General features: G+C 36.4%; 1 protein-coding gene across 1 annotated transcript in view; it reads left to right on the plus strand.

Annotated features, from left to right (window-relative positions):
- The first annotated feature begins 7,786 nt into the window (after positions 1-7,786).
- LOC101352043 (UDP-glucuronosyltransferase 2A3-like) overlaps positions 7,787-23,868 on the plus strand; it is a 173,994-nt gene continuing 157,912 nt past the window's right edge. The window contains 2 exon segments of the mRNA XM_012557555.2: positions 7,787-8,055; positions 8,057-8,509. Of these exon segments, the coding sequence (XP_012413009.2) occupies positions 7,904-8,055; positions 8,057-8,509 (605 nt within the window). The 5' untranslated portion in view covers positions 7,787-7,903.

The raw sequence follows: 23,868 nt of genomic DNA on the forward strand, positions 1-23,868 counted from the left end.
AGTGCCAGGAGCAGAGCGCATCCTTTGGACCAGGGTCCCTGCGCAGAGAAGCTCCTAGTCCGGGGGAACACTGATGAGAAGGCCTAGAGAGAGAAAGCCTTCCCCTGGAGCTGACACCCTGAATCTGGACTTTTAGCCTACTTTACTGTAAGGAAATAAACTTCTCTTTGTTAAAACCACCCACTTGTGGTATTTCTGTTATAGCAGCACTAGATAACTAAGACAATGATATTGTTCGATAATTTCCGCATTCAATTGGATCACCTTTCTTGAACATAGGCATAAATATGGATCTCTTCCAGTCAGTTGGCCAGGTAGCTGTCTTCCAAATTTCTTGGTACAGATGAGTGAACACTTCAGTGCTGCATGTGTTTGTGGAAACTTCTCAGTTGCTATTCCGTCAATTCCTGGGGCTTTATGTTTCACCAATGCCTTCAGTGCAGCTTGGACTTCTTTCAGTACCATCAGTTCCTGATCATATGCTTCCCTTGAAATGGTTGAATATCGACCAATTCTTTTTGGTATAATGACTCTGTGTATTCCTTCCATCTTCTTTTGATGCTTCCTGTGTCTTTTAATATTTTCCCCATAGAATCCTTCAGTATTGCAACTCAAGGCTTGAATTTTTGTTCAGTGCTTTCATCTTGAAAATGCCCAGCGTGTTCTTCCCTTTTGCTTTTGTATCTCCAGCTCTTTGCACGTCATTATAATACTTTATTTTGTCTTCTCGAGCTGCCCTTTGAAATCTTCTGTTCAGTTCTTTTACTTCATCATTTCCTCCTTTTGCTTTAGCTACTTGATGTTCAAGAGCAAGTTTCAGAGTCTCTTCTGACATCCATTTTGGTCTTTTCTTTCTTTCCTGTCTTTTTAATGACCTGTTGCTTTCTTCATGTATGATGTCCTTGATGTAGTTCCACAACTCGTCTGGTCTTCGGTCACTAGTGTTCAATGCATCAAATCTATTCTTGAGATGATCTCTAAATTCAGGTGGGATATACTCAAGGTTGTACTTTGTCTCTTGTGGACTTGTTCTTGAACTTGCATATGAGCAATTGATGGCCTGTTCCACAGTCGGCCCCTGCCCTTGTTCTGACTGATGTTATCGAGCTTTTCCATCGTCTCTTTCCACAGATGTAGTTGATTTGATTCCTGTGTATTCCATCTGGCAAGATCCACGTGTATAGTTGCCATTTATGTTGTTGAAAAAAGGTACATTCAAAGAAGAAACCATTGGTCTTGCAAAATTCTATCATGGGATATCAGACAATATTCTGTTATTCATAAGATTTTCATTACCTAATTTTTCAGAAGTAAATTGCCAGATTCTTCTTCCTAGTCTCTCTTAGTCTGGAAGCTCAGCTGAAACCTGTCCACCATGGGTGACCCTGCTTGTATTTGAATACTGGTGGAATGGCTTCCAGCATCACATCAACACTCAAGCCCCCACAGCATGACAAACTGACAGATGCGAAATATATATAGGATAGATATTATATATTTGGATAGATCAGAATCAAAACCAAACCCACTGCCATTCTTAGAGTCTGTTCTGACTCTAGGACAGAGTAGAATGGTCCCCTAGGGTTTCCAAGGCTGTGATCTTTACAGAAGCCAACTGCCACTTCTTTCTCCTACAGAATGGCTAGTGAGTTCAAACTGCTGACCTTTTAGTTGGCCTTTGAACCCTTTAACCACTGCACCACCAGTGTTCCTTATTTCAAGATGAAGGATATATATATATATAAATGAAGCAATACCTGTATAGTATTGTAGACTGTCCATATAATTCATCCTAAGGGATAATGGGATTAGTCAATATCACAGGTTACCTGTAGATTAAAACACTATGGTTACATTTGTGCCCATTTAGCTGGTTTTGATATTTTGTAAACCATGTCTGTGATGTTTAAGGAAATGCATTCAGCTTCCACTATTCTGAGTTCCAATTATTCCCACTGAAATTGGAGATCTCTACTCCATTGCAACATCTTCCGTCTTTATTTATCTCTAATCTCCAGAAGAAATTCAAGGAAGTGAGATATTCCAGGAGGCTGATGTGCTTTTCACCAATGTATTTTATAATTATAGCAGAATGATGAAATGATATATGAGCAAGTTGAACATAATAGATCCCCTCTAACATTCCCATCTCCCTCAGTCTACAGACGCCTTCCTTTACAGTATATTAAAGAGGTTCTGAATTTCAACTTATTAATTATAAGCCACAATAGAGTCCAAATTTTAATTATCCAACTCGGCAGGATGATAACTTATTGATCAGTTGCTTGAGCCAACACATTAACTTCAAACTTCTGGACAAGTGCACCTTTATGAAAATGTGTGATTCAGTCTTAGTTGTTGTTTTTTTTTAAATTGTTTTGGTCTACCACAATGAAAAATCAACCTGTAGTCCATTCCATTGAAATTGTCTTTCTTCGCTGTGTAAGCTAGCTTCTCTCAAAGCAGACTTTACAATTCTCCTTCTGGACTGAAGTGATGAATGTGCTAGAATTGAGTCTTGGGGATATATAGATCCATTATTCCAGGAGAAGTCATTAAAACGTGTCTAAGCAAGACAAAACTAGTTTCTTCAGACAGGGCGGGAGTGTCAGCTTTTGCTCGTAAAGGAAGTTCAAGGAGTTTTAAGAATACAAGTTTCTCAGCAATGTCTGTGTCTGCGTCTACCTTTCTAACTCTTACAGCCCCATTTATTTCTAATCAGTGTCATAATATGAGCTCAGGAAAATTTGAGATACTGCACATTTAACAGGCATTGTAATTTATCACCACAATTACATTTTTGGCCTGATTCTCAGTCATGATTTCCATCAGCTACATTGATATAAGGGATTATTTCACAGGTTCCAGAGAGACTTTTTTTCTTCACCCATGAATTGTGAGTTCAAGGCTCTAAACTAAACTTTTTGTTTCTATTTCTGTGTGTTTCAACTTAGGAGCATGCATTGTCAACAAATCAGCAAGTACCAAATTTGAGCCCACAAAACGTACCCATTACCAACCCTTCTTAACACGTTAAAATCAATGATAATTTGAGGAATCATGATACCCAGGTATGAAACACATTTCCAGTGTCCTATTTTCTTCTGTCAGAAGGTAGCCATAACTCACCTTAACTACAGGAACTCTTTCCTAGGCTATGCCCTGATATCAACACAGATTCACTCAGTTTCCCTGCAAGTAACAAAATTCTCTCCAGATGTTTCAAATTTTCCAGAAGAAAATACTTATAAACATCTGGACAGTAAAAAAGGGAACAGAAAGGAATGGTGAGGCACTCACAGATTAGCAACAGGAGAAATTATTAACAAAGAGATGGGGGAGGAAGAACTATTTCCAGAGATGAGTAAGAATTGGAACTGTGGAGGGAGCCAAATGACAAGAAATGCAGTCATGGAAGGATGCACCAGTTGCAAACTACGTTCCTTCCCTGCTGTCTGCAGTGATCTCCACTCCTGATTGTATCCATCTTTTGCAAACTATATATGAAACAGGAGAATTTTCGTTTCCAGTTCCAAGAGAGGAATCAAGCACCTACCAAAGTAACAAAAGACATCCTTTTCACATAATCTTGTCTCTTTCCTATCACCTCTTTAAAATATCAAAGTAACCCCACTTCTCCTTCAGAAATAATCCTAGGAACTTTTGCTAAACATTAACACTTGGTTTTTAAAACTCTTTTAGAAAACCTTCTCTCTCCATTTTCCTGGCTGTGGTCTAGTTTGAGTTTTATTTTTTGTTTTTCTCCTTAGATGTTAACTTCCGGTTTTATATCAGTTAGCTTTTGGAAAAGGAAATGAAGAATCTTCATAGTCCGTGGAATTAGAAATACCACTTCAGCAGAGACTATAAATTGGAACTCTTTATATCTTGCTTGGCAGTTAACCATTTGGAGAATAAATGGCTCTTCGTGAGCAAAATAGCAGGGATGGGATCCCTGATCCCATATTCCTGGACAATGCACCTCATGTGCATCCACCACCTGTCTGTCAGTGGAGGCTTGCATGTTGCTATGATACTGAATAGGTCTTAGTGGAACTTCCAGACTAAGATAGACTAGGAAGAAATTTCTGGCTGTCTACTTCTAAAAATCAGCCAATGAAAACCAATCTGCAACTGATCATGGTGAAGCACCAGGCAGCATTTTGTTCCATCATGCATGGGGTCATTATGAGTTGGGGCAACTTGATGGCAGCTAACAACAACGACACATGAGGTGAAGTCTATGTGGCTTTGTAGATATGACAGTTAAGCAATTTGATTACAAAATGTCCCATATCTAACTTTCTCAACATATTTTCTGTTACATTTAATGAATCTACTTTAGGTACGGAGTCAGGCCAATTCTTCTATATTCTGCAGTAAAGTAGAGAGCTCCTAAAAGGAAAGAAAAAGTAATCTTTGGAAGACAAACCTTCCAGATGGTCTATAGAAAAGAGGTATTCCTTTACTTTTTGAATACGAATGATTATGAGAGAAGATCTGCTATTTCTCTATTCAGGAGAAGTATCAGTTGATCAAAGAAATTTCTTTGAATGAATAATATATTATTTTGGGTACATTCACTACATGGAATCTGGTGCCTCAAAATAGTTTGAAAAAATATATTCAAAAAAGAGGCGTAGTCAGCAATGCTATTCTTTACCAGGAGTCCACATCCACAATTGGTTATAGTAAGAGTAATGGGTGTGTGAAAGTGGGTGAAGAAGGAGAACTCTTTATACACATGATGCACATAAATCCAACACTGCATGAAAGATACAAATATCTGGAAGTAAAATTGTTAATATTTTCTAAGGATGATTTTTTTTCCTGTGATGGTGGTGGAGAATGCACATTTTTCTTAAACTCATTGCCATCAAGTTGTTTTCAACTCATAGCAACCCTTAGGACAGAGTAGAACTGCCCCATAGGGTTTCCAAGGCTGTAATCCTTACGGGAGCAGATGGCGGTATCTTTCTCCTATGGAGCAGCTGTTAGGTTTGAACCACCAGCCTTTTGAACAGCAGCCAAACACTTAACCACTGCGCCACCAGAGCTTCTTCTGAGGGTGCACAGGTTGTTGTAACGTGCAGTCAAGTCAGTTCCAACTCATATCAACCCTATGTACAACAGAAGGAAACATTGTATGGTCCTGCACCATCCTCACACTCGTTGCTGTTTGAGCCCAGTTTTGCAGCCACTGTGCCACCAGGGATCCTTCTGAGAAGGCACGTATCCATGTATTATTAATAGACAGTTAGTTCCTGATTTATGATGTCATATTCAAGTTACAACAAACTGCACTTATGACCATCTGTTGTTGTTTTTGTTGGTTTGTTCGGTTTTTTTTGTACATCTTATTGTTAGTAATATGTACTACATACAATGTTGCAGTGTATAATTTTATGTTATTCTCAGATATTCACTGGCAGATGTTCAATTTTATGATTTACTGTTCAAAACACTGCCATATAGACTTAGTTTTCCAAACTAAATCAGGGGCTTCAGTTGCTTGAAAATGTGGGTCCCAACACTGATTGCTATGCTGAAGTCTATAGGCAGGTATCGAGAAGCAGAGAGATGTTACTGCGAGATATATGAAGAAAAAAGAAAAGGACCATACAGACAACTCTCAATAATTTTCTGACTCGAAACGCCATCCACATTCCCAGGGATAATCCAGATGATCCAGAACCTTACATAAGTAGAGTTATTATCACAACTAACAAAATGTCATCTTCCAACTCTTCTTCATTGCTGGCGAAATTTTATGATTTGTGTGTTATTTACATACGTATGTATTAAAATATATCTGTAAGTTTATATGTAATATTTCCAGCCCCCAAAGACAAATAAAGATAGTATTTATAAAGATACTGATAATAAAAGGCAATAATAATAAAAACAAAAAAATGAGGTATTAATGTCAGAACCGACTAACAATGACGTGGTTGGAACAGAACCCGAGTGTAAATTGGGAACTACCTGTATATTAAATATAATTTTTAGTTATTCAACAAAGATTATGTATATTAGATACTTTCATTTTTACTGTGTTAAAATATTTTATACTGCAATAGGATATAGTTTATATATATATATAATTTTGAAGCATAGTAATTAAAAGAATAACCAAGAATTCAATACCAAACCTAAAAACTAGAACATTATTGTTAATGCTGTTGAAGCTCCCCCATGTGTTCCTCTCTAATCCAGTTCTCCTATCTCTCCTTAGAGCTAAGCACTATCACGAGTTCCTTGGTTTTAATTCCTTTGTGTTAATGTTTTTCTTGTCACATAAATATGTATTCTGGAGTTTTAAAAATGAAGTCCTATGTGTATGATAGCCATTTCAATGCATTTGACTTTCTCCAGTAAGCATGCTTCTTTACAAGTGTCCTGCCCGTGTAGTATTTCTAATGGAGCACTTTCTGGGATATAAGGGAATTGTTGGTCAACTTGTTTAAATTTAAACATATAAGCTCGATTAACACAGAACTATATCATATTTGTCTCTTTCTCACTATATACAGATGAAGAAAATGGATTTAATAGGCACTATGAATTGTTTATTTAATGTGTATATGTAAAAGGAATTAAAGGATAAATAATTCAGTAGATGGATGAATGATTAGCCAGACCTTATCCTCCTGAATCTCGTTCTCCTTACCCAAATTTATGTATCCAAGGGACATAAAAACATTTCTGTAGAAATGTCATCATTAGATCAATCACTAAAGAAAGAAAATCTCAAATAGATCATATTTATTCCCAAACATGTGGCTAATTTTGTATACCACATTTTAGCTAATGGCATTATCTCCTTTCTACTTATCCAGGCAGAAACCCCATTAGTATCTTTGCTCGTATATATTTTTCCAGCCTCAGATCTAACCAGTAATCACAAAAATGGACTCTATTCCTCACTTGTACTATGATCAAGCCTCAGGTCCTTATGATCCCATGCTTGATCCCATCCTTGGCTTACTAATATACTTTTTAAAATCATTTTCCCCACTTTTAAACTCATGCTTTACATTCAAACTATGTTTAGCTTCCAGAATTGCTTGATAAAGAAAAAAAATTGATCTTGTGACTGCCCTTCTTTAAAACCTGAGTAATTTATCTTTGTCTATAAGTTAAAATACAGGTCAAGTGTGCCTTTAAAGGCTGCTTGAGGCCTCCTATTTCGATCTAGTTTTCTCCTATAACCTCATGCACACAACTCACTCTGTTATCCTTACCTACTGGAGTCCTTTCCAAATATCCATGGATTGTTCATGTTCTTCTAGTCACTTGGAATTCTTTCCTTTTATCACACTATGCCTAGATCCTACAAATGCTTTCCACTCTCAGTGTCTATGTTACCTGCCTTACTAAAACTTTTCCTGATAGCTCCATATAGGTTTAATTGTGTATTTCTCTGGGCTTCTGAGATAATGCACCATTCATATGATTCTCATCAGAATATTCTCCAGTGTACATTATTTAGGTGTGTTATCCCAAACTAGTACATGTGGAGAAAACAGTTGAAGATTTGTATTCTCTTAAACCACCAGACACATTCCAATTTAGGTAGTTTGGAATATGTGTGTGAGGACGTTTGTATGTGTGTGTTAATGGAACCTTTTTTTTTTTTTTAATTACCCATCTAGATATTGAATGTACCTTTATTTTAAATATTTTAATTTTTATGTTCTTACAATTCTGGAAAAATTTTATACTAGATATTTTTGCATTTCTTTTTCTTTCCCCAATAAACATTAATTAAACTTACAACCAACCAATGAATTTTTTACCTTTAAATATTCATTTTTAACTTGTTCTGTGCCTAGTTGCCACTTGAAGTCTGTACCTAGCAACATTCAAAACCCTGTAGGCAGTGTTTGAGGCAGCTGCTGTCATGATATCTGAGAAGTGGGTTTTGGCTCTTTTGCGGCTTTTGCTGCTACAGCTGTGCTGAACCTGTGGTGGACTCTGTGAGAAGATCCTGGTGTGGCCCTGTGACATAAGTCACTGGCTCAACATAAAGATCATTCTGGAGGAACTCACAGTGGAGCCAAGGAGTGATGGTATTGTCCCATTCGCTCATGTTTCTGGACCTAGCTATTAATATCATGCCAAACTTGTCATTCTAGCAATCAGTGATAAAATTGCAAAAATTCCTTCTTCGAATAACCAGATGTACTAAAATTCTGGGTGAAACTATAGTCTGAAATCAGACACTCATGAAGAAACTCCGGGAAACAAACTACAATGTAATGATTATAGACCTTGTGGTGCCCTGTGGAGAAATGGTAGCTGAGTTGCTTGCAGTCCCCTTTGTGTTTACACTAAGATCCTGTATGGGTGGCACAAAGAAGAAAATCTGCAGGAAACTTCCAGTTTCACCTTCCTACATGCCTGTTCACACGGTGGGACCAACAGGCAGAATGACTTTTCTGGAAAGGGTTAAAAATATAATGTTATTTCTTGGCTTTGACATGTGGATTCAGAAATATGATATGCAGTTTGGGAACTGGCTTTACACAGAAGCATTGGTAAGAGACTGCTTTTCATTCTAAAATAGTTTTCAAAAGAAAATTAGAAAGATTTAAGTAAGATATAGGTAAATGAAGGGAGTACACTTTTAAAATCTGTCTTCTGGGAATATCTATAAGTGATTGCAATGGACCAATTATTAATAACTAATTAGGAAAGTGGTCAATAAATCCCTTGCCATGGTTACTCTTTTTTATAGTCATAGAACTGATTCTCGTAAAGTACTTTGATATATAAAATTTCTTGCCAAAAATAAAACAAAATTAAAAACACAAAAGAAAACTTAATATTCTGGAAGACCTATTGTTTGTTAGATATTGTTTGTTAAATTCTGACACATAGTAGGCCTAGAGGACAGGGTAGAACTGCCCCACAGGGTTTCCGAGGCTGTAGTCTTTATTGGAGCAGATTGCCAGGTCTTTTCTCTCACAGAGCCACTGGTGGGTTCAAACCACTGACCTTTTGGTCAGCAACGGAGCACTTAACCATTGTGCCTCCGAGGATCCTTTGCCAGATATAGGATATCATATATAAAACCAGTACTCTGAGTTTTTATATTAGAAAAGTTGTAGCTCTTAACGGTTATAAGAGTATTGTGTGTTTTTTTTTTTTTTATTTTTTGTAAGAGTAAGATAATCTCCTGCCTTACACCAATAATAAACTGAAATGTGATTTACTTTAATAAAGACATTGACTTTGATACTTTCTTCATTTTACCAGAATTTTGTTCACAAATTTTTGAGGATCACTGATTATTACTAAAATTTCTGTCATTCTCGTTGGACCATTGTACCCACTATTCTTATCCCTCTCATGGATTTGGGATAAAACTTTAGAAAGTTGTATGTGGACTGTTTTACCACGTTTATCACATTGATGTTTCCTAGAATGCTTTATACTTCTTGAAGAAGTGTTACACAGAGACCTGAAGAATTAAACAGGAAACTCTAAAGTCCTCTGTCTCTTGAGGGGTTAAAAGGTAGCAGATCATTACTTCATTGATTGACACTTATTTTACATATTTTTAGTGCTTGCCTTTCCAGCTAAAAAAAAAAAGATTTTGCTTTGTAATCTGATCCTGTCAACTCAGGCAGGCTTCCCCTCTAACTATCTTTGAGAATTGTGCAGAGATACGAGCTAACAAAGTAGCATATTAGGCTAAACATATTAACAAACTTAATTCACTGATTTTCCAATAGCTGCATTGTTTCACAGAATGTATGTTCAAGGCAACTCACTTCAAAAGTCCTGAGCTTTAGGCATGATTTGAATTTACAAGTATTATTCATTATAATTAATTTAAAGAACACTACCTGTGAGTAGGCAATATCCTAGGCTCTATAGATGATGGCACAGTACTGGGCAAGGTTTTGTTTTGTTATACATAAGACCACTATGAGTCTGAGTCGAATCGATGGCAACTAACAACAACAACATGGATATAAGGCAAATAAGGCAAGAATCTTGGCCTCAAGTCAACCCTAAGAAATAATTGGAAGAGTAGAATTATAAATAGTCCACAAAGAGACTTTGGTATAAGATTGTGAATACAGCCTTGGGAAACACACAAGCTGACGACAAGAACAGAGCAATTCATAAGAGAAGGGAAGACAAAATCACATTCCATAAGCAAAAATGTGTGCTGGTCATGAATTTAGGAAACTCTAAAACTCCACCCATCTCATTTGACCCACAGGGTGGGCTTCACATAATGGCATAATTCAATAACAGTATTTACTTGAAAGGTCAAGTTTTTTAACTTATAGATTATTATATAACTTTATAGAATAATCCATTGTGTTTATAACTCAATTGTATATGAATAATATAACTAAAATTCACTGTTTTGATCCACAGTTGCTAAAACATAACCTTTCAAATGAGTTTTATGCAATTATTTACCAACTTTTGTAAACCTTTGTTCAGTTTCATTCTCTTTTATTTAATTTCTCTATACTTGTTATTGTAAATCAGTGCTTTAAGTGTAAGATTTTGGTAAATGCTTTAAGCTCTTTCTTTCTTAAAATGTGGCCTAAATGTTATGCAATTCAAAATCACCTAAGGAGGTGGAAATAAAGGAATATTTTTAGGCACAGGGAAAAAGACATTTAAAGGACATAAACACATTGACCCTGAACCTGTGAGATGGGGTTCTCATTCAATTTCTGGCAATTTGACTCTGAGTGTCCTAGGGCATAGCTTCTTCATTATCAAATTTAAAACATTGCACTTGATGATCTCAGATACAATTTCAAACTCTGAAATGTGAGGCTGTCCACACTGAGGTGTATATAACCACCAACTTTGATTAGAATGATCAGCAGGAAAGGATTCTCATCTAGGTTTTCACTTTTTTTTAATTAAAAAAAGCATGTTTTTTTGTATATAGAAACGGTTGACCTAGTTGTTTGCAAATAGTCATTCTTCTCCTCAAAAATTCTGAGAATATTATACTAAAATCTGTCCCTCTTCAAAGAATATTATTTAAAGACAACACTAAAGGAAGTATGTGATAGTGGTGTCATGCACAAGCGTACCTCAAATTCCAAAGATGAGGTCATCATGGATGTGAATTACTCAGGGAATTCTTACTGTGATGCTATTAGTCTTTCAATAGCAGTGATGGAATTTGACTCAGGAAGTAGACTGATATTGGTGAGATCCTTCAACCATCTGTGGGACCCGAGGCTATAAGAAGCTTGGGTAGGGACACATGTTTGACTGGAGACCACTGACAAGTGTTTGGGGCAGACATAGATATATTGGGGCTAATTTTTCAACAATCAGTTGCAATTGAGTAGATTCTGACTCATGAAGACCCCATATGCAGTCTGAAATTGATGGAACATGCAATAAAGACAAATTGATAATTACCAGGAATTGGAATACAAAAGTTGGAAACAAAGAAGAAGGATCAGTAGTTGGAAAATATAGCCTCAATGATAACAATGAGGCCTAAGATCACATGATAGAATTCTGAAAGAGCAACAACTTATTTATCAGAAATACATTTTTTTCAAACTACACCATTGATAAGTATACATTTGGACTTTGCCTGATGGATTATATAGGAATCAAATCAACTATCTGTGGGAAGAGGCAATGGAGAAGCTCAATATCATCAGTCATGATAAACCAGGGGCTGTCTGCAGAACAGACAATCAATTGCTCATGTTCAAGTACAAGTTGAGGCTGAAGAAAATAAAAGCAAGTCCATGAGGGCCACAAGACAACCTTGAATACATTCCACCAGAATTGAGACCATCTCAGAAATTTGACACATTGAACACTAATGACCAAAGACCAGAACAGTTGTGGGAAGACCGGAAACATATCAAACATGAGTGAAGTGAAAGATCATTAAAAATACAAGAAAGAAGGAAAAGACCAAAATGGATGTCAGAAGAGACTCTGAAACATGCTCATAAGCACAGAGTAGCTAATGCAAATGGAAGAAGTAAAGTAAAAGAGCTAAACAGAAGATTTCAAAGGGAGCTTAAGGAGACAAGGTAAACCATCGTGAAAAAATGCACGAAGACCTGGAGTTAGAAAATCAAAAAAGAATGTCACAGCTTTAAGGCAGACTGCCTTGCCCTCACAGATGTCTCAGGTTTTGCTTTTAGGGCCTTTAAATAACTGGATCAGGCCAACCCTCCTTATCAAATGTAATCTCCTTTATTAAGAGTCAACTGATTGTCATTGCTAATCACATTAGCGAAGTACTTTCACAGCAACATCTACACTAGTGTTTGCCCAACCAACTGGACATCATAGTCTTGCCAACTTGACACATAAAATTAACCATCACATTCCAACTCTTGTCAACTTTGCACCCATACACATCTGCTTAAACAAGATGTAACCTCCATATTAAGAATATAACAAAGTCATACCTCTGTCTAACATAATACAACAACCCTGGGAACAATAAAAAAATGCATTAACCCTTTTCCCAAAAAAGGGTGCAGTGACCATAGTGGTGTTTCCTCTTATTGATATTCTGTAACTTAAAAACTATGATATAAAGTTAATACTCTTTAAATACTATGATGTAAAATTAATATATCTTATTGTATATGATAATAAGAAAGGAAAGAAAGTGAATATATTTGCTATATATTTGTGTGTGTTTTTGTGTATATGTGCATACACACACACACAAACACACAAACGTATTTGTGAGAAATACTCATAACATTTACAGTCCTCATTTCTGCCACTGGTTACGTGATCACAACTGGTATTTATAACTACCCTCTTCCACTACCTACTCCATAATCCCTTTGCCCTCAGCAAGCATATCAGCTGGTAGTGGTTATTTGCCTGGTGAGGTGAGCCATAATTTCATTCCTGAAGGGTCTAGGCCATTAGTAATCCTGCCTGAATTGGGTTGTGGCAGTTTTCAACCGACAACAAGTACAGGGAATGATAGTAATAAGACATGTCCTAAGAAATTCCTGTAGTCTAGACTTCTTAACTCATTTTGTAGTAGCAGTCCAATTTCCCCTTGTTGATCAGGTTCAGTCACCCCAGCCAGTACAGTAACTCCCTTCCTTCTTTGCCTGTTGATTCAGAGACATGAGGAATGCAAAGTGACTGAGTGGCATTCTTAGTTTCCAGTTTAATGGAATTATTTTTGTGTCTCCTTGTTGAAGCATTCCTCATGTTGAAATTAAGAACATTAGACAGGCAGGAATCATACTGTGGGGATTAAAAAAAAAAAAAAAACACTGCCATTGAATCGATTCCTACTCACAGTGACCCTGTAGGGTAGAGTAGAACTACTTGATAGGGTTTCCAAGGAGTGGCTGGGAGATTCAAACTGTCAACCTTCTGGTTACCAGCCAAGCTCTTTAACCACTGCGCCACCCAGGCTCCAACTGTGGGGGTAGGAAGCAAAAATTTTGCTAATAGAGCTCTAGAGGTAATAGTGAGTGTGCTGCTCCCACTTCCAGTCCTGGATTCTTGGACCCGTGAATCCTAACTGAGGAATAAATTTACTTATATAGTGGATGTAGATTTAGAGCATATGTTATATAGCCTCCTGGAGAACACTGTCCCAGCCCAGCAAGGTATTGTCACTTGGCTGGTGCTGTAACTGAGTCTTCAAAATGTCATTCTACTGTTCTTTCAAGTCAGCTGCTTCAGCATAATAGTACATGGTAAAACCAGTGAAATTCATTCACTCTGGTCCATCGCCATACTTTATTTGCACTAAGGTGAGTTACTTGATCAGAGGTAACATTGTGTGTTATACAACGACTGTGAATAAGAAATTACGGGCCTACTGACTGTAGTTTTGGCAGCAGTACTCCATGCAGGAAAGGCAAAACTGTATCCACAGTGTGTGTCTATTTCATAAGAACAAAATGCTGTTCCTTCCACCATGGAAGGGTTCCACCATGTTGCTGGCTGGTCACCCCAGAAAATGTTGCTATTTTGGGAATTCAGTGTTGGTTTCTGCTGCTGGTAGATTACACACTTATCAGTGGCTGTACCATAGTCAGCCTTGGTGAGTGAAATTCAGTGTTGCTGAGCCCATACATAACATCCATTCCTGCCACCATTGCCACAGTTTCCACACAAATTGATCAATGACATTAGTTACATTTTTCACATTGTGTCAACATTCTTATTAGTTGTGTTCTGGTTGTTCCATTTCCAGTACTCTAGATTCCCTGCCCCCTTATCTTCTCATCTTTGCTTTGGAATCACTATAGACCTTTTGGATTCATACAGTTTTTGTTTTTTTTTTTAAGTAGGACATTGATCTAACAGGTAACATCCTTTATTTTGTGTGTCATTCTTCTGTTCTGTTAAAAGGTGATCTCAGGGAGTAGTTTTGGTTTAAGGTTTGAGGAGCATCTCAGGGCAACAGTCTCAAAGAGTCCTCTGGTCTCAGTGGTCGAGTAAATCTGGCAATTTTTATGAATCTGAAATTTGTTCTGCATTTATAGAAGGTTTTATGAAAGCAAATATGAAGGAAAATGATCCCAACTAGGAAGTTCTGAGAAAGAACAAAGAGGAAAGAAGAGGAAGTAGTTGTGATGCTGAGTGTTTCAGAATCAATAGCATATATAAAACTTTATGAGTAGGTAAGCAGTGTATTTTTACATGGGGAGGCAGGCAGTGCATTCAGAAGTGGAAATGAAAAGGTTGGGAGGTAAAAGACCATGCAAGGTCTTGTAAATTATGCTAAGTGTTTTGGTCTTTATCTAAAGAACAATGGGAAGACATTAAATGGTCTTATACACTGGGGTAACGTAATTAGGTTTGTGTTTTGCAAAAATCTCTTCAACTATAGAACAAACAATAGAAATGGGAGCGTGGGAAGGGATTGAAGCACAATGATTATGTGACAGTCCAGTGAAAAATGACCCCCTTCATATTAAAAGAAATGTTCAAAAATATGTATATATTAGCATATATGTATATGTATATAAGTATATATATGTCTAAATCTACATTTAGGATTGTATCTATATTTATATATAAATTTTGAGGAGAGTTCTGGAAAAATACCCACCAGACTGTTGACAAGAATGCAAAATGAAACTGGAGAGCTATAGTATTACATTTTTTACCCCTTATTTTATTGCAATTTTTATAAAGAAAATATGTACAAAATACATTTAAAAATTTTCTGTTACATCTGAAGGTGAAAATAAATGATATATTGACCCCAAAATATATTTTGTTTCCCTGTCTTCTCTCCCCATCCTCATTTCTACTCTGATCTCTAGTTAAAGAACCAATTAAATAGGATTGGCATGTTTCAAATAAAAATATTATATACACCACATCTAAAAATAATGTTATTGACCAGTCATATAAATATATAAATTGGAAACAAATGGTAGTCAGTGTAGCTTCAAGAGTTATTAGAGAATTTGAGATGCAAACTGTTCAAGATTCAAATGGCTTTTCAGAAAATAAATAACAATTATACATAAAATTATTGAAGACCCTTTTGGAATGATTGAGTTCGGTAAGTTATTTGACTCTTGCTTTCATACAGTTTGTTCTCTAGAGTGTGCATAATCCCTGCTTCATCCCTTATTCATACCTAAATTCCCAAAATGCGTTTTTAATCTTGCTCCCTGTTTGGAAGCCCAGGGAATGAATCTTGGCATGGACGGAAGTTCTGGGGTGGAAAGAAGGAAGCCGACGCAAATAGTGAGGATGACTCATTTACTCATTAATTTGTAATAACATAACTGAAAAATGTAAATTTGTTTATTTTAAAGCCAAATTAAATTGTTTCTGTGTCAAATTAATGCACTAGAATAGATGCATCACATCCTACTTGCTTGGCATCCACAGGTCATCTGCCTAACTTCCTACATATGCATGAATCATATTTTTAAATCTATTTTTCTTTACTCTTATTTTTTCCTCTTTTTTCTCTTATAGTTATGCATTTTGTTATATTTTAAATAATATTTTCTGCTGCTTTAATTTATTCTGGTTGAAAATTAAAAGCATAAATTACTAAATTAGAACATAGCATGAAAGTGTCTTTTTATGTGCCCAGACTCAAAAGTTGAAATAATTTTAGGCTATTCCCTTTCCTTCCTGTTTAAATTTAATTAGTTCCAGTTCTACTAATTCCCTCTTTAGAAATATTTTTTCTGTTCTTTTTCATCCCACTTTCATTGTCTTAACTGAAGCAATCACTTCCTAACTGGTCTCCTTGTTTGTAGTCTTGTTTCTGTCAATTCATTTTCTCATTGCCAGAACTAAATAGTATTTCAGAAAAAAACTACCACATTCCTCTACATAAAGTCCTTCAAATTGTATCTCTACAGTCTCAGAGATATAAATCACAATCTTCCTTATTAATTGCCATATGTTCTTGGTTATTCCTCTGCATTTTCTCTTTCAACTGAAGTTTATAAAAAACTTATGAAGCATCACATGAAGATGTTGTTGTTGTTCTTATATTCCATCAAGCTGATTGCCACTCATGGCAACTACATGTGTACAGAGTAGAATTGCTTTATAGAGTTTTGGAAGCAGATTGCCAGGCCTGTGTTTTAAGGTGCCTCTCGGTGAGTTCCAACCTCCATCCATTTGGCTGGTAATTAAGTCCTTACCATTTGTGCCAGTCAGGAACTTGAGAATATTGAGTTGGGCTTATATTGAGTTTAGAGATTAATTGAGGAAAAACCTAGCTCTTGAACATCTAGAGCCTTTCAACACTGAGAAACTTTTAGTCAAGTCTTTCTTTTATACCAAACAGTAATGTTTTATCAAATTTTTTTAGGGATTATTCCTTATAGTACAGAGTTTTCTTTTTTTTTTGGTTCTAGTTATACTAGGATAAACATTACCTATAGATACTTTTGAATCTCCAAGTTTAAAATCTCTTAATGATTCTACTAGCATTTAAAATAAGAGATTTAATTTGACAATCACAAATAATGATTTTTTTTTAAATTTTTTTCCATGGTTCATCTCTCTTTTTTTTTTTAAGCAGAGGAGGGGGTTGGCCTATCCCATCGACTGAATCTTCCAGTATGATGACAGGTAAGAGTGGTGGTAGCCGGAACTCTTTCCGTGTTACCAATTTTAACAGAAGTATTTCTGATGCCATATCATTACTGCAGGTTAGATTTATTGCTAAAAAAAATTAAAATTTCTTTGTAAGTGGTCATCTCTTGTTTTACAAAGTAGCATCCATTTTCTTTTTTGCTGGTATCTGTAATCTAAATTTTCCCTCAGATGATTTCCTCACTAACTTTCTCTAAGCATGAGTGCTTCAAAATGAAGCATGTGACCCAAGGATAAGCCAGTTGCTGGTTCAGGGAGGCACAGGACCTCATTAGAGCCAATATATTGCATTGAAACTTTTTCTGGGTATTCTGGGACAAAAGCAGACATTTGTTTCTTCTAGACTTGATTCTAAAAATATGTGGACAGAAATAGCTGCAGCCATATTTACTCATGGCTAGAGGCCAAGCAGCAAAAGGCAAAACAGGAAAGATAAGTGAGAATTCCATGGTGACTGCTCTTGGCCATGGGTCAAGCAGTGACTTATTTACCTCTAGATCTACTTTTTTGTCTATTTCTTGTTCCAGCAAGTAGGAACTGTTTTGGAATCTCTTTTACAGTAAAACATTAGTGATAGGATATGATTCTGCCGCTCCCTCTTTCTTAGCTTTCTGCATACTAGAATGTTCTCTTTGGGAAGAAAGAATATGAAGACTTGATGAAAAGAAGGAAAATGTTTATTTGCCTCTCATAAATTTAAAACATGCTCTTAGCTATTATTTGTCTTTTGACTATTCAGAACTTAGGATTTTCATTATATAATTTACTCCAAGTATATTTAAAAAAAAAATTTAAATATAACTCTTATAACCCATTGACGTCGAGTCAATTCTGACTCATAGTGACCCTATAGGACAGAGTAGAACTGTCCCACAGGGTTTCCAAGGAGCTGCTGGTGGATTCAAACTGCCGACCTTTTGGTTAGCAGCCAATCTCTTAGCCACTATGCCACCAGGGCTCCATAACTCTTATACAAACATTAAACAAACATTAAACAAGCCATGTCATAGATATATTCAACTCACTGAAGAGAAAACCAGTAAAAAACATTGAAAGAAGTTGTCTATTTATAAGCATTTTGAAAATAAAAGTTAGGATTAGTACTACTAGATTAGACACAAAACTGGTTAATATCCTACAGAACAATAAATTGATCATTTTCAGGGTTACCTTTTCTACCAGGAAGAAATCTGTAGGTTAATATTTAACTTTACTGTATCTGGACTCAATAGTAAATAAAAAAGTAAAACACAGGTCCATTCCCCCAGAGAATTAATTCTCAGATGCATTTTGTTCAATAATCCACCAATATGACATCAAAAGGGCCTGTTAAATTCTCTTTTGAGTTCTGAAGTTGGTCCAATAATTTTTAACAATCTCTTTATCTAAATCAATTATTTTTATCAACTCTTCCATGGCTTCTCTTGTACTATAGTATAGTCATTTTAATGAGGTACATGAAGCACACTACAGTACTATCTGAGGAGTGGAGGTTTAGCAGGAAAAAAGATATTACCTTGTCACAAAAGAGAATGAAGCAACCATACGACCCAGCAATTCTACTTCTAGGTATATATCCAAGAGAAATGAAAACATGTGTACACGCAAAAATTAGTACTTGAATGTTCTAAGCAGCACTATTCACGATAGCCAAAAGTGGAAACAACCCAAATGTTCACTGACTGATAAGTGGGTAAACAAAATGTGGTATATCTGTACAATAAAATATTATTGAGCAATAAAAGCTATTATAGGACTCTTTTTATATAAATAAGCAAATCCATAGAGACAGAATGTAGACTAGTGGTTGCCAGGGGAAGGGGGAAGGGCGAAATTGAGAGTGACTGCCAAAGGATACCAGATTTCTTTTGGGGGTAATTAAAATTTTCTAAAATTAGAAAGTGCTGATGGTTGCATAATTCTGTGTACCACCAAGAATATTGTAAACAATTTCAAACATGTTCTTTTATATACCTTGCATGATGTTTAGTATATATATCCAATAGGGGGATTGAAGGAGCCCTGGTGGCACAGTGTTTAAAGTGCTCAATTGCTAACTGAAAGGTCAGTTCTTCGAACCCACCAGCCACTCCTAAGAAGAAAGATGGTAAAAGATGTGGCAGTCTGCTACCGTAAAAATTACAGCCTTGGAAACCCAATAGGGCAGTTCTACTCTGTCCTGTAAGGTTGCTATGAGTCAGAATCAACTCCACAGCAATGGATCTGATTTTTGTTTTTGTTTTCTTTGCAGCAGGATTGTACTGCCATAAGTATACGCATACTTAATTTCATTATGCATTTATCTCTCTCCTGAGTATCTACATCAATTATAATATCATCAGGAATGCTTGAGTGGTTGCATCTTCCATATCATATCTAACTCTCGATATTATTCTACTTTCTAATGTTTGTTAATTTAATAGAAGTAAAGTGGTATCCAATTGTATTTCATTTGTTATATCAATTAACGACAAAGTTGAACATTTTTTCAGAAACTTACCAGTTATTTTTATGAATTGCTAACTCATACACTGAAGAGGTTTTTTTCTATTTTTTTAAAACTTTTGTGAAGTTATACAAATTCTTCGCATGATTTAGAATCTCTAGATATTAATCCTTATTTTAGCCATTGCACATATCTTCTCCTGCACCTTTAGGAGCCCTGGCGGCATAGTGGTTAAGAGCTCAGCTACTAACCAAAAGGTTGGCAGTTCAAATCCACCAGCCACTCCTTGGAAACTCTATGGCGGAGTTCTACTTTGTCCTATAGGGTTGCTGTGAATGGGAACCGACTCGACGGCACCTAACAACAACCCAACACCACCTACATATATCTGTTAACCTTACCTCTGATTTCCATTTTTTTAGCATACATTGATAAATTTGATATAATCAGATCCATCCTTTTTACTTCATAGTTTGTACCTTTCAGGCCCTGTTTAAAATATTGCTCATTTATAAGGTTGTAAAGATGTTCTCCTGTATTTGTTTATTAAATACATGTATAATTCTTATTTTAGCAAGCATGCCTTTAATCCATTTAGACTTTATTTTAACATATGGTATGAAGCAAGGACTCACCTCCCTTTTTTATCTCAATAGTGAATATATATTTATATCAACACCTAATAAAAAATCCACTCAGTGTGAATTTTCTCTTTGATTGTCTCCATCACTTCCACACCATCTTTTTTTTATTGCTGTAACTAAATGAAGTTTACATTTAAAGTTAGTCTCCCATACAAAATTTTTTCGACTTATATTGTTATGAGACCCTAATTGCTCACCCCATTCTGCCACAGCACTCTCCTCCTTTCTGCCCCTAATTCCCCATGACCATTTAACCAGCTCCTAACTCTCTCTGCCTTCCCGTCTCACCTCTGATCAGAAGCTGCCCCTTTGGTCTCTTGTATCTACTTGACTAAGAGGCACACTCTTAATGAGTATCATTTTATGTCCCACAGTCAGTCCAATCCCCATCTGAAGAGTTGGCCTCGGAAATTGTTTTAGTTCTCGGCTGATAGAGAGTCAAGGGGCCATGCTTTCTGGGGTGCCTCCAGTCTCAGTCAGACCATTAAGTCTGGTCTTCTTACTAGAATTAAGTTCTGCACCCTATCCTTCTACTGCTCCATCAGGGACCCTGTGTTGTGTTCCCTGTCAGGATGTTCACTGGTGGTAGCCGGGCACCATCTACTTCTTCTGGTCTCAGGCTGATGAAGTCTCTGGGTTATGTGGCCCATTCTGTCTCTTGGGCTAATACTTTCCTTGTGTCTTTAGTGTTCTTCATTCTCCTTTACTCCAAGTGGTTGGGACTAATTGATGCATCTTAGATGGCCACTTGCAAGCTTTTAAGACCCCAGATGCCACTCACCAAAGTATGATGCAGAACATTTTCTTAATAAGCTTTATTATGCCAGTTGACCTAGATGTCCCCTGAAAACATGGTCCCCAGACCCCCCATCCCTGCTACTCTGTCTCTCAAAGTATTTGATTGTATTCAGGAAACTTCTTAGCTTTGGTTCAGTCCGGTTGTGCTGACTTCCCCTGTAATGTGTGCTGTCCTTCCCTTCACCTAGGATGATTCTTATCTACTATCTAGTTAGTGAATAACCCTCACCCTCCCTCCCCACCCCCATAACAATCAAAGAACGCTTTCTTCTGTGTTTAAACCTTTTCCTGAGTTCTTATAATAGTGGTCTTATACAGTATTTGTCCTTCTGTGACTGACTAAATTCACTCAGCATAATAAGTTCTAGCTTCCACCATGTTGTACAATGTTTCACAGCTTCATCGTCCTTCTTAATCATTGCATAATATTCCATTGTGTGTATACACCATAATTTGTTTATCCATTCATCCGTTGATGGGCACCTAGGTTTTTTCCATCTTTTTGCTATTGTGAACAGTGCTGCAGTTAACATGGGTGTACATATATCTATTCGTGTGATGGCTCTTGTTTCTCTAGGATATATTCCAAGAAGCGGGATACCTGGATCGTATGATACTTCTATTTCCAGCTTTTTAAGGAAGCGCCAAATCGATTTCCAAAGTGGTTGTAACATTTTACATTCCCACCAGCAGTGTATAAGTGTTCCAGTCCCTCCACAACCTCTGCAGCATTTATTATTTTGTGTTTTTTGGATTAATGCTAGCCTTGATGGGGTAAGATGATATCTCATTGCAGTTTTGGTCTGCATTTCTCTAACGGCTAATGATTATGAGCATTACTTCATGTGTCTGTTAGCCACCTGAATATCTTTGGTGAAGTGCCTGTTTATATCCTTTGCCCATTTTTTAATTGGGTTGTCTTTTTGTTGTTGAGGTTTTGCCGTATGTAGTAGATTTTAGAGATTAGACACTGATTGGATTTGTCGTAGCCAAAAATTTTTTCCCAGTCTATAGGTTGTCTTTTTACTCTTTTGGTGAAGTCTTTTGATGAGCATTAAGTGTCTGATTTTTAGGAGCTCCCATTTATCTAGTCTCTCTTCTGGTGTTTGTGCATTGTTACTTATGGTTCGTATTGTGTTTATGTCATGTATTAAGGCTCTTAGAGTTGTCCCTATTTTTTCTTCCATGGTGTTTATTATTTTCAATTTTATATTGAAGTCTTTGATCCATTTTGAGTTAGTTTTTGTACATGGTGTGCGGTATGGGTCTTGTTTCAGTTTTTTGCATATAGACATACAGTTATGCCAGCAGCATTAGTTAAAGAACTGTCTTTAATGGACTTTGGACCTTTGTCAAATATTAGCTGCTCATAGGTGGATGAGCTTATATCTGGATTCTCAACTCTGTTCCATTGGTCTATGTATCTGTTGCTGTACCAGATCAGGCTGTTTTGAATACAATGGCAGTACAATAGGTCCTAAAATGAGGTAGTATCAGGCCTCCCACTTTGTTCTTCTTCTTGAGTAATGCTTTATTTGTTCAGGGCCTCTTTCCTTTCCATATAAAGTTGGTAATTTGTGTCTCTATCTCATTAAAAAATGCTGGTGGAATTTGGAACAGGATTGCATTGTATCTATAGATCGCTTTGGGTATAATTGACATTTTGCCTATGTTGAGTCTACCTATCCATGAGCAAGTTCTGTTTTTCCACTTACGCAGGTCTCTTTTTGTTTCTTGCAGTAGTGTCTTGCAGTTTTCTCTATATGGATCTTTTACGTCTCTGGTTAGATTTATTCCTAAGTATTTTATCTTCACAGGGGCTGTTGTAAATGGTATTGACTTGGTGATTTCCTCTTCAAGGTTCTCTTTGTTAGTGTAAAGGAACCCAATTGATTTTTCTATGTTTATGTTGTATCCTGAGACTTTGCTATAATCTTCTATTAGTTCCAGTAATTTTCTTGTGGATTCTTTCGGGTTTTCTGTGTATAAGATCATATCATCTGCAAACAGAGATACTTTTACTTCTTCTTTACCAATTTGGATGCCCTTTATTTCTTTTTTTAATCTAATTGCTCTGGCTAGGACCTCCAGCACAATGTTAAATAAGAGTGGTGACAAAGGGCATCCTTGTCTGGTTCCCATTCTCAAGGGGAATATTTTCAAACTCTCTCCATTTAGGATGATGTTGGCTGTTGGTTTTGTATAGATACCCTTAATTATATTGAGGAATTTCTCTTCTATTCTGATTTTATTGAGAGTTTTTATCATGAAAGGATTTTGGACTATGTCGAATGCCTTTTCTGCATCAATTGATAAGATCATGTGGTTCTTGTCTTTTGTTTTATTTATGTGATTGATTACATTGATTGTTTTTCTAACGTTGAACCATCCCTGCATACCTGGTATAAATCCCACTTGATCATTGTGAATTATTTTTTTGATATGTTGCTGAATTCTATTGGCTACAATTTCGTTGAGGATTTTTGCATCAATGTTCATGAGGGATATCAGTCTGTAATTTTCTTTTTTTGTAATGTCTTTACCTGGTTTTGGTATCAGGGTTATGCTGGCTTCATAGAATGAGTTTGGGAGTATTCCATCCTTTTCTGTGCTCTGAAATACCTTTATTATTAGTGGTGTTAAATTTTCTCTAGTGGTTGGTACAATTCTCCAGTGAAGCCATCCAGGCCACGGCTTTTTTTTGTTGGGAGTTTTTAAATTACGTTTTAAATCTCTTCTTTTGTTATGGGTTTATTTAGTTGTTCTACCTCTGTTTGTGTTAGTTCAGGCAGGTAGTGAGTTTCTAGAATTTGTCCATTTCCTCTAGGTTTTCAAAGTTGTTAGAGGGCTTCTGTTGCTGTTCTCTTTCTACTTGTTCCAGTTGTA

Source organism: Trichechus manatus, unplaced genomic scaffold, assembly GCF_000243295.1.
Source record: "Trichechus manatus latirostris isolate Lorelei unplaced genomic scaffold, TriManLat1.0 scaffold00108, whole genome shotgun sequence".
Lineage (NCBI taxonomy): Eukaryota > Metazoa > Chordata > Mammalia > Sirenia > Trichechidae > Trichechus > Trichechus manatus.